This window comes from Cryptotermes secundus, unplaced genomic scaffold (genome assembly GCF_002891405.2).
Source record: "Cryptotermes secundus unplaced genomic scaffold, Csec_1.0 scaffold1314, whole genome shotgun sequence".
Taxonomy (NCBI): Eukaryota; Metazoa; Arthropoda; class Insecta; order Blattodea; family Kalotermitidae; genus Cryptotermes; species Cryptotermes secundus.
This window is the reverse complement of record NW_019720589.1, coordinates 464,532-477,013: the sequence shown is the minus strand read 5'-3', so window position 1 is coordinate 477,013 and position 12,482 is coordinate 464,532. Positions and strand designations below refer to the sequence as shown.

General features: G+C 36.9%; 1 protein-coding gene across 1 annotated transcript in view; it reads right to left on the bottom strand.

Moving 5' to 3' along the window:
• Window positions 1-12,482, bottom strand: part of LOC111870064 (carboxypeptidase D) — a 54,215-nt gene that overhangs the window by 31,489 nt on the left and 10,244 nt on the right. The window contains exons 6-9 of the mRNA XM_023862042.2: window positions 6,490-6,717; window positions 4,647-4,838; window positions 3,428-3,513; window positions 588-788 (exon numbers count right to left, since the gene is read on the bottom strand). Of these exons, the coding sequence (XP_023717810.2) occupies window positions 588-788; window positions 3,428-3,513; window positions 4,647-4,838; window positions 6,490-6,717 (707 nt within the window). The remainder of the gene's footprint in view (window positions 1-587; window positions 789-3,427; window positions 3,514-4,646; window positions 4,839-6,489; window positions 6,718-12,482) is intronic.

Here is a 12,482-nt window from a genome sequence, read left to right as displayed (position 1 = left end):
GGTACTACAAAAGCTCTGCCCACACAAAAAAATTAGTTCGGTTTCTTTTGGGTACCCCATCATATGTTATGGGACATTATTATATATCATGATGATAATGAAATGGAGAGAGTTGTTAGTGACAGTGTGTTTGAATTGGAAGATGAAAAATTGAGATGTGTGCTGCAGAGTGCAGCAAAGGACACATATTACATTTTGAAAATTCTGGAACTATTTCTGAATAACTAATTTTGTAAAATATAGCAATTAAGACAAACTGTTATGTTGAACAACTCACATTCACAAGAATCAGAAATGTTCAAGCCAACATCTTCATTGCAGTCTTGGGTATCTATAACAACAGGTGAAATTTATCTAGTGCCTGGGATCTTTATGTGTGAACAGGGACATATGGCTCTGTTTAGAGAGCTTCAACACTTCTGCATCAATCTGAATGGTTAAGGTAAAATAAATGATATATACTCCATAACTTGCCTACTGCATAAAGGAATGAAATTAATAAACAGAAAATTCCACAGAGAAATGGATATATGGAAGCAATTTATTGTCAGACAGACTTTCAAAATAGGATAACTATACACACTCACATTAGAATATGTTTCAGCGAGCATCTTGAAGGCTGCATCATCTGGAGTTGGGTACGGCTTGCCACTTGTCTGGACTGGATTATCATCATATGGCATGTTGGCAACCAAAGATCCACCATGAAGATTTGCTGATAAAACAAATGGGTATGAACGGGTCCAGTTCATAATAGCCAATGTTTCTGGTTCAGCTTTATTATTAAGCTATAAATGAACGGAAAAATTATATGATTATAAAGAATCATGACAAATAATGTGTACATGCATATACATTAAGAATATTATTCATATGTTCTTTCTTACTTCTCAGCATGAAGAGCTGAAGTTAAACTTTGTTAATTTTCACATGCCAACATGCACATTTCCTTCCCTTCCAAATCGTACTAAAGGCATAAGTTTAGTCCTTACACGATGAAAGTTACAATCAGGGTACACAGGCTTCAAGTCAAGTCATTAATATTGAACGGGTTGACTAATGGCAAGAACTGTGACACAGCTGCATCAAAATTACAGTTAATTCTTACTGAACTCAAGAGACTTAAATGTTGAATATGATAATTTGTAACTTTTTTCCCCTAAAGGCCTGCCAGCTTGTTTTGTAGCTGAATGTTAACTGTAAATAAAAATAGTCTTTACACAAAATCACAAACAGGGTATTTAAAAAATAAAGAACATAACTTCAAGAATGAGTTCCTCATATGCAGATAATACTAATAATTTATACCAATAGAAGTCTGGAAATGCATAGTTTCTGAGTTAAGGCTTTCTAAAACCGCTGAATGATAAACTGAACTTCATTTCCTATCAGTCTGACACAATCTTGGAAAGCTTCCAAATCTTATTAGGAGAAGTGTAAAGTAACTGTGTGTTAAGCGTGTGGTGACTGCAACTTGTTGAGACGATGTACTCAAATCAAGAGGTAGCTGACATGCATTCCATGTATGGTTTGGTAAATGGTAATGCTGTGGTGGCTAGTCATCTGTACCAAGAAATGTATCCAGGATGAAGATGTCCAGATAGGAAAACATTTGCATGTATCCATCGCCACCTTTGTGAACATGGGGATTTTGAACGTGTTTTCAACAGGGGACTACCAAGATCTATGACACGTGAAGTAGAGGAGGATATTCGGATGTTGTGGACGAAACTCCTGGAAACAGCACATGAAGGGCATCAATGAAAGTGGGTGTTACTAATTCGACTGTCTGGAGTGTTGCGAGAACAACAGCCATATCGTTACCATCCGCAGTGTGTACATGATTACCCTGCATGAGTACTGCTCTGCCAGTGGTTCTTACAATAGTGTGGTACAAATCCTAACTTCCACGACTTTGTGATATTTATGGACGACACACAGTTCAGAAGAGACTGAATCCAGAATTTTTACAATCAGCATCTGTGGGCAGATGAAAATCCACATGCGATTCTTCCATCACATCACCATCAGCGGTTCTCCCTCATCAACATCTGGGCCGGTATTTGTGGTAATAAATTGATTCGGCCCCCACGTACTTCCAAACAGGCTTGCAGAGTGGAATTCTTGATTTCTTGGCCAATGTGCCACTGATCATTCGGGCCAACGTGCCACTGATCATTCACTGAGAACTGCACATCATGCATGACGACTCTCCCACACATTTCAGTCTTCTTACCTGCAGATACCTGAATGGAAATTTTCCTGGTCGGTGGGTAGGTAGAGGTGGACCAATTGTCTGGCTTCCACACTCATCTGATTTAAATCCACTGGATTTCTACTTGTGGGGCCATTTAAAATTGTTGGTGTATTTGTCTCCAGTGGATGATGTGGAAACTCTCCGAAATTGAACTGTGGTAGGTTTTCAGACAATATGCAAGATGCCAGGAATTTGGGGTCGTCTTTGGGTGGCAATGAGGTGTTGAGCTGAGGCGTGTATTCAGGCAGGAAGTGGACATATGGGACATTCACTGCAAGGCAATGTGAAGAGCTGAGTGTCACAGACAGACCTTAAAAACTCAGAAACTATGCATTTCCAGGCCTATGTTGATAAACACTACTTCTATTATCTACATATGAGGAACTCACTCCTGAAGTTATGCTGTGTATTTTTGAAACAATGAGTATAATTATATACTCTGTGAGAAGTACTTTGTCCTTGTGATAACTACCAGTGACAATATGTGTGTATGTATATACATTTGAGTTTATCAGTGACAGAAGATGACAAAAGAGAAGGCAAAATCACCCTCAGCACAGAGTCACAGATTACTTATATCAGAGTCCTGTTTTGTTTCTACAATATATGTGGTAGCTCCAAAAGTTTCAGGGAGAGAAATATATATCTTTAATAAGCCATTATATACAGTTACCATCTAACTATTATTCTTGAGAGATACAAGAGTGTGAATTGGGTCAAGAGACTTATGAACAGTTTACTTCAAATATATGTTTAAATATTTGCTATCTTCAGTGATCTGTACTAAATCTGTAGTTCATAAACAATTACTACAACTACTGGATGGTTTGCAGAAAATTACAGAGAAGTCTTGTGGCATACTACAATGCAAGCAAGTAAAGCTAAGGAGGGGTGTATAAAATGTACTTCTATGTGAGATACATCACATCACATTGTCAAGACGTGTAAGTACGAGGTCACTGTATGCTTTACATACAATCTTGAATAGCAACAATTCAGGACAAAATATGGTGTTCTTAAAAAAGTATGAAATATAACCACAAGGATACTGCAGTATTTACTGCATTCACATGATAATTCAGATATTTCATTCTGTGTTAAACAGGGGTAGTGTCAGTAATTTTTTTTCTTGTCGGGGNGTTTTACAACACACATTCTGTTTCACTTTACCTGGGTAACTCCAAATTGGTCAGGAAAATTCCTATTGAGGTCGACACCATGAAAATTTGATCGACCCACCAAACTTTTGTAATCTCCTGTAACAAATGTTATGAAAAAGAATTAGTACAAATGACAACTGCAATAAGAGAGTATTATGGAAATAAATAAAGGAAGTTTGTTAAATATTACTGAACTCATCTTTCATGTGGCCTGTCAGTATTCACTTTGCAATGTTTGTCTATCAGTACATAATAGCTACACTTTGGTAAATGGATTTAAATCTAATTTCAAACTGTACAGTGTTTATGGCAGTGATTTTTGTTTCAAATACCATATTTCCTTTTGTCTAATTCACTTGGATTATAACAATTTATGTATAAGAAAATTAAGTTACCTTTTCATATATCTGTGTGGTGCCCTAAGATACAAAAAACTGTACGGAAAACAGAGTTTCTACAAAACACACCAGGGGTTCCCAGAACCAATTATAATGGGAGTCCCACTATGTTAAACTGCAATCACCAGTTGATGGCTTAAAAATACTCTCTTTAGTATGCTTGGACTGATATTTCATTGACATTTTCATGTGGTACATGAAGTTGTAGATTTTAATACCATACTATGAATAAGTACAAATTTAAACAGGACAGCCGATGCATGGGGCAGGTGGAATGCATTGCATTTATAATGTAAATGTTCAGAGGGATGTTAAAAATGAAGAAATTTATACAAAGGCCATAACTGCTATTTCTAAGCAAGCACAATAAATTCTGTTGAAAACTAGAAATCACTGCAAACTTTACTGAAACTTCATTAATAAAACACCATATTTATGATTTTCTAATCTGTTCATTTTCACCGAATTACAGTTTTCTCTTCATCATTTATTATTCCAAGTTACAAATTTCTAATCGTTTTATTGTTTATATAATTAAAATCCAATAATTTATGCCACAATACTCATTATAGGGCAAAAAATAAAACTTTCAGGATTTTAAAAATCCATAACCTTGCAACAAGTCAACAAAACTACTAGAACAAAGATGCGATTTAACCCTTTGACAACGCCCATCAAAAAACCACTGCCTGGAGATAACAGCCTAGCTTTTCTGGGTACTTATAGTTTACATGAGATTTTACTGTATTTTGGTATGTTTGAAGGGGTAAGGCCATTTTCGTCCGTCCACCAAACCTGACTTAATCTGAGAACACAACTGTTTTCAAGTACCTGGAGTGGCACTTTCATAGCCATCAGGATTCATCGCGGGCAAGATATGTATCCTGGCTGAATTGACAATGTCCGTGATGTGTGGATTAGTGCCATAATTCTCACAGAGATATTTGATGAGCAGTAACAGCAGCTCACGTCCTACTACTTCATTGCCATGCATGTTAGCAACATATTTAAACTCTGGTTCACCTAAAATAAACATATCATTATCATCAACATCGCCATTATCATTGTTGTCATTGTCACTGCCGCCACCACCATCAATGTGCACAGTCTGTTTCATGACACTCTTTCTACAGTGGCATCAAATGTGATGAAAGGATGATTATGTACAGGAGTGAAAAGACATGGAAGGAGTGAATTCTGGCATATTTTCCACTGCTAAAAGGTAAAGTTGTCCCTGTGCTTAACCAATTAAGCACTATGCCATGAAGGAGTATGGGGGAATGGATGTATAGATCCATATATTCTTGACCTCGGAATTAGTTGGAGGTGAGTTGTCAGCTTCACGTCCCGGCCGCTTTACCCCTGGTACCCATTGGATAGGAGGCTGGGTCAGCCCCAGAGCCAGACTGGACAATGTGGAGAAGAGAGAATTTTTGACCACACTGGGACTCAAATTCCATTCCCTCTGTCGCTATACCGACTACACTATGCCAGCTCCCATTTCCATTCCTACTCTATCACTTTCCTGGAAAGAGTGAGGAACACAATGAAAAACAATAGTCACGATATAAAATAGTTTCTGGTCATGCTGAAATGTGATGTATAGATGCATAGAAAATTTTAACTTCACTGTATCATACTGTGACATGTCAATGCATCAACATGCAAGGGCTTGATAAATACCCTGCAATACAAGCATGCAACAAAGGAAAAACGGGGTTATGCAACCCGCTTCTAGGCAATGGCTTGGTAAACACACTTCCGTGAAGGCACAATGACGTCACTCCAACTGTACTTAACTATCATTTGTTTTCTGTGTGGTCTGTGCTATGCAATAGTAGAATTGTGTTTTCTGTGTCTGTGCTGCGTCTATATAACACGAGTCCACTTGCAGCTAAGAAGAGTTTCAGCGAGTTCCGAGGTTCCAGGGTGATTGAAGGCTTCAGAGTGATTTGAAGTGACAGTTTCTGTATTGCGATCCATTGCTAGGAGATGACGAGTGGAAAGTGAGAATCCTAGTGCGTGGGCAGCAGTGTAATTCTGCGACAGTGCTGTAATAAGCGTGATTAATGACTAAGAGAACCTGTAAATGAAGTACTAATAAATCCAATCATCTGATCTAGAACCCATTAATTTCATCACATGTACCCTCCTACACGTGACAATACAGTATGTATTACCTGTAATTATGCATCTCTTATCAGTCTCAATGTTCATTCATGCAGGCGCATATCTACTGTCTACAGAAGTAATCAAGTGTTGATACTACAATGAACTGAGTTATGATGTGCTTTTCTCTGTATATCCACAACTGAAAATGTCTCGTTTAATGTAACAAAAGTAATGAGGTCTATATCTTAAGTCTTGTTTCCATTCTGTGCACAAGACACACTTCAGGTATTTTATTTGAACTGAATGTTATGTAGAGCAGGGTTTAACATGACTATTATGGAAGAAAATGGAACCTAACAAATGACTACCATATCAAACTTCACTGGAATATGTTTAGTGGTTTGGGGCTCGCATATGTGGACATGCACATAAACAGATTCACTTTCACATTATGAAGATAATACACTAAAATTAACATAAAGTGTGGCAAAACTGATGGCATTATCATTGGGGCATAAACAAATCAGCGTAATCTGCAGATATAAATAAAAGACACTTTCACCTGGTTCATGTGTTCCTGGCTTGTCAGAGATCTCCATGACATACAACTTTCGGCCCTGAACACTTGATCCAATATCATACAACCTGGTAATGTTTGGATAATTAGATGCCAGTAGTTGTAGCTGCTCCTCCAGCTCTTGATAATTGTGGTGCTTGAATTCAGCTGGTGTTACAAACCCATAGTCATCATGAGGGAGAGGGGAGACTATCTCTATATCACTGCCATCACCTGTTTTAACAATAACAAATCCAAAGAATTAACACACTTCCTCACCATATCTACAATAGTTAATATATTTACTGCTGAAATATTTTCCAAATTCAGTGAATCAGATTACAAGAACCACTTATGGGAGTCATGCATTAAAATTTCCTTTTACATTCTGATAGGTAATCCTCTGATTTGCTGGTCATGGTAGCCGGCAGTCTAAGGCATGTACTGTCTTCGCTCGCTTGGAAACTGGGATCGTGGGTTTGAATCCCACTCAGGGCATGGATGTGTGCATTTTTCTGTCTTTGTGTGCAGGTAGAGACCTTGCGACGAGCTGATCACCCTCCCAAGGAGTCCTACCGAATGTGTAAGATCAAGAAAAACCGAAGTGAACAGAGAAGTTCATGGAGGTAGGCCTAGGCCCACTGGGGCTGTAGTGCCAAGAAAAAAAAATCCTCTGATTTGGCTTTAGAGAACTGACATATGAAAATTTTATCACATACATTTGGTTTTACAATATACAGTTTTTTCTTCAGACATTACATTTAGTGTATGCAGTGTTTAGCACAGATTATATTTAATATATATGGGTATTTATTTAAAAGAGAAACTAATCTACAACCTTCATTAGTTAAAATGGTAAAACTGACAGCGGGTCTTACAGACATATCTATTAAATGCAGCATGAATGAAATATGATTTAGTCTCTCATTCCCAAGCATAGTTCAACATCTATTTTATTTCCATTACCCAGTGCTTGATACTGCACCAGGAAGGAACAAATTAATACTTACAAACAAGTGTCCAGAAATGCGCAACTATAGATTTCATTATGCAAGTCCTTGATAAACACTGAGATTATAATGTTCCTTGATATACTTCTGACCAAATAATCATACTGTGTTAGTCAAAATGTTAACAAGTGGAATTTTTGTCTCAGTGCTCATCATGGAATTGTATGGTTGAGTCTGTAGGGGAGAATCTCTCAACACTCTGTACAGCTGGCCATTTCACATTAACAGACACACACACTAATTTATTATAACTACACAAATTTACAAGCACTTAGCACTTACAAGACTAAAAGATGATTTATCACTATATGAATACAAAAATACTAATGTTCTGGTTGAGAAGATCAACAAATATTCCCATAGCAATCATATATTTTTGATGCCCCAGTATTATGCAGCCACTGTTGAAATTAACTTATTCACACATTAAAAAATTTCATCTATACTTCCACAGTTTACATAACCTAATAATAAAACTTTATGTCATGTTCATGTTCATAGGAAAGTCAATCCACATATATAATTTAACATTATTATTAAAGGGGGTGGGTTTCCCCATTCTCTTAGACCAGTTATTGGTCCATTGTGCGTCCCCCTTTAATTTCTGCTTTCGCCATACCCTACCGGTACTGGTGCATGCTTTCAGCCCCATTCAGCCAACGAGGTTGGCCCTCGGTACCTGATATTTCCCCCCTCTACCAGAGGCATTGGAAACTACTTGGGCAGGAAACTTGTTGCCTAATTTTGCTCAGAGGTCTCCTAGAGACAGGAGGATCTTTTATGTACCGTAAATCTACGACACGGGACCCACGGCTTAAAATCCCTCCTAGAGGACTTGCTCCCTGAATTTTTCTGCCCTTAAAAACTCCACGAACTCTGCCGGGTTTGAACCCGCATACCTTGAGTCATGAGGTGGGAACGTTACCCCTAGACTATGGAGGCCGCTTAGGTATGCTCTAACTATCAAGCATAAAGCCACCCCAACAAGGAACTGCTGACACCCTAGATCCTAGACCAGACATAAAAGAATCCAGCAGTGCTAAATCCAACAAACTCACAAATGTAGTAATTAGAATGCAACATGGTTAAGTTTTATCAGGAAACTGAACTATTTCTGGGTTATTAGGAAAGAGAGGTAGTTGAGTTACAATATAACTTCTTGTTGACAGTGTATGTTGCAGTGAGAAGCACACTGAAAAAAGCCCCATAAATCAACTGCCTCCACAGATCTCTTAGGATTTTCAAGCGTCTCACTCCAGGAAAATCCCTTATGTCCCCTTCCAGGCATCTAGTCATTCTGCTCACATGACTATTGAGTGACAACCACAAGACAACCGTTTCTGGTTGACAATGCCCAGAAGGGGCTAGATGGACAGGAGCAGTCGGCAAAGAATGGGAACCTTCAAGTGTCATTATCTCCACCATCCATGGGACTTCCTTCGTGGCCTCAGTATAGTAGCCAAAAATGGAAGGAATGTTAAAATCTACATGAATTTAAAATTTCAATTGGAACAATTTCATAATGTTGTGCACAGTAATTCCAGTGGTTTAGAAATAACAAATTTATATTAGAATTATTGTGTTTAACACCTATTTTAGTTATGTCACAAGTAAGTGGATTAAAAATAATCATGTAAAGTAAGTAAAAAAGTAAAGCTATCCCTGTAACAGGCTGCGAAGGCCCATAGGGTTCTGAGATGTTGAGGATCCCACATTTTCTAGACAAACAGCTCAAAGATGGCGGTAAGGTTGTCAGCCTTACACGCCGGCTGTGCTTTACTCCCGAGGTAAATTATTTAATTAATTCCTGATACTCATGTCTGTTGGAGGCTGAGTCGACCCCAGGGCCTAATGCGGCTGGAAGGATTAGGTCAATTGAAAAAAAGCCAATGACCTCTTCGGGACTCGAACCCGTGACCTTCCGGCTTGTAGCATAGTGCTTCAACCAACTACGCTACTGTGTGCCCCTAAAAATAATCATGACATGTGATAAATAAATACAAGTACATGCAATTCAGTTCATAATTAAAAAAACCATAAATTTCCAATTTCATTTCTGGGAGAATCTGTATGTGCCCATAAAAATTATTGTACTGTGATCATGTGTGACTATAGGTGGGGTTTGGATTGGTAACTGGATTTATGGAACTCTTACAGAATATAACTACAAATAACTATATGAGTCTCATTGAGTTACACAATTCAAAGATCACTGTAACCAGAGAATACATAAAGCCTTTTCAGTTTGCTATGTCTTCACCAGTCATTGCCTCCTGACAGATTCTAATAATGTCCTCTGCTTCTGTGCTTACATTCTTAGTGCCTGGTGACTGTCTCACAATTAACTCATTGCCGCAACTGTCCTCCTTATAACATCTCAGCATGCACCACATGGAAAACACCATTCCTCTGCTGCTGTTTCCAATTGCTGCCATGCAAATATGTTTATTTGTGAAGCTGTTACTCAGTAATGGCTGTTGTACTTTAGCTTATCTTGCAGTCACTGCCCAGCAATGGGTCTTCATGCCACAATACTTTGAATATGAAGTCACACTACTCTGTAATTTCATCTGCTAGGAAAGCCAGTTAGAAACAGCTATCCACATTAAACACATTGTGTTAACAAAGGAGAACTACTGATTTGTCTATTGATACCATTTTCTTTACACTGTACAGTTCAATGGCGATATTTCTATTGATTTCTATTAGGTTGAGAAATGAAACAAATAAAATGCTATTTAAATGACAGGACTTGGAAAAGGTGAATCTAACTGAAATTATTCTAGTATCTTCTTAAGCAAAAGGTAAAAGAATAAAAAATACTCAAAATGTTCTGCAGAACTAATATTTATTTTACTACAGGAAAACTGTGGTTAAAACATGCAATACAAAGATTTAAAAATCTACATATTTCCAATAATGAATTTATTTCACTTACTGTAATGTAACATTAAAAAGAAAAATATTATTTTCCTGATCACCAAAATTACTTCCATGATTCACCTTCTCTAAGCTACCTACTTACCTCCTAACATATATAACTGACAAAACTATTGCAAAAGGTTGCATTAACCACTTGTACCTTAATTTATGTAATACAATACAAGGCTTGGTAACCATGATTAAACAACTAAAGGGTGAAGCATATAGATGAAACAGAGTCATAAGTTGTTGTCTGGCCTTTCATTGTACCCACAGGCTGAGTATTAGAACATATGGGGTAAAGAGACATACAAAGAAAAAATCAGTAAAGTGAGTACTGGCAGCTGATGATTAGCATTAGTCCATATTTCAGCCGGTATGTATAACATTACATCTTTCTCCCTTGAAATAATGCAGCCACCACTAGGAAAATCTGTAATTTCACTAATGCAAATATGGGTATGATTATAAAGTGATACAAATTAACCAACTACACACAGCAACAATAAGGGCTATTATACAAGAAATGAGATGTTTGTGGACCAAAAAAATGCAGGAATTTTTTTATTTGGAACAGGCAAAACAGAAAGCAAAATATGAAAGTACCTTCTATATTAAAAATAATCTTGATTCTTGTCTGCATATTTAACAAAATCCTGTACGTACTAAATCCCTTTTCTGCTTCCAACTCAAGTCCAATTTAAAGCTATGGTATTTTCCCATTTTTAGTGAATTTCAATTTCGTAAATAATATGTATTTAGGGTACGATATTTACAGCCTCCCAGAACTAAACCCTTGAGTTGGTGCAGTTGTGGTTGAGACAATCAGTATTCTTTCTTTTAACCTACCAAAAATCACTTGTGCAAAACCACCATCTTAGCATATGACATCATATAATGAACCTGCATCGAAGCCATATCAATTGTGTCATCACAGTCCCTTACAGTCTCAAGTGAGGTTCTTTCAGTACTAAGTCTTATAAGAAGATGAACAGTTTCTTGATGTAATTTTGCACAACTTCCATTTCGTACAAACCAAGCCAACTGTCCGGGGATTCTTTAAATAGGGATTTCACTCTAATTACGTCAACATATATAAAAGCCAGCAAATTTACATTATAACTTTAGTCACGTGACTATACACACTGTCAGTAAAATCATTTCTTTGTTTTGTTCAGGGTTGGGATATAACTCATTAGAACTGTATGTTGCAACAAAATTAGATTTGTCTGTACAAAAGCAGCATTATTACTAAAGAAACGGTACTTGCCTTTATGAGATCGTTCAATATTTCTGTATATATGTGGGTATTTATTCAACAACATAAACAACATAAACCCTATAAAATGAGATTCGTCAGAATCATTACATAACATAATATACCATATTCATAACAAACACAAATGCATTTTAGTTACTTAATAGCACTAAATTAAACTTGTTACAAATATTATTCTTGACAGAAAATTCTGAAGATGACACAATTTCAGTGATAATGTTGTCATTAAATGAATTGACATGTCATAAAATAGGGAAAAAAAAATACCATTTAAGTGAGTTGCTGTTAGGACACAAATTACGCATCAGTATACTAACTTTATATAAATTTCATTCTAGACTGCTGGACTGCTGAAAATGCTCCTTGCAATACTGCACACCTGTTCTACAGTCACACTTTATGCAATTTTGAATTGTGTGAATTCCCCCCCAAAATTCAACAAGAATCATGTATATGTTACTCCTATGAGGAAACTTGTCTTAAATTATGCGAGGTGTTCGGGAATGCATCCTCCTTAAAATGCGACTGCACTGTGTATCAGTACACAGACAACTTCTGATCTTCACAAATACCACATAAAGGAACATATATGCGTGTGATTTGATCATTAACATACAGCGATTTATTGCATACTGATTTATGATTACTCCCTCAAATTAGAAAAATAATGTAAAACATTTCTCTTTAACAACAACTGCAAGACATATGATATACTATCAAGTTGAAATGTGCAGCATAGGAAGCAAATTCTAGTCCTTAGCATTAACAAAAATGAATATAATTAACTC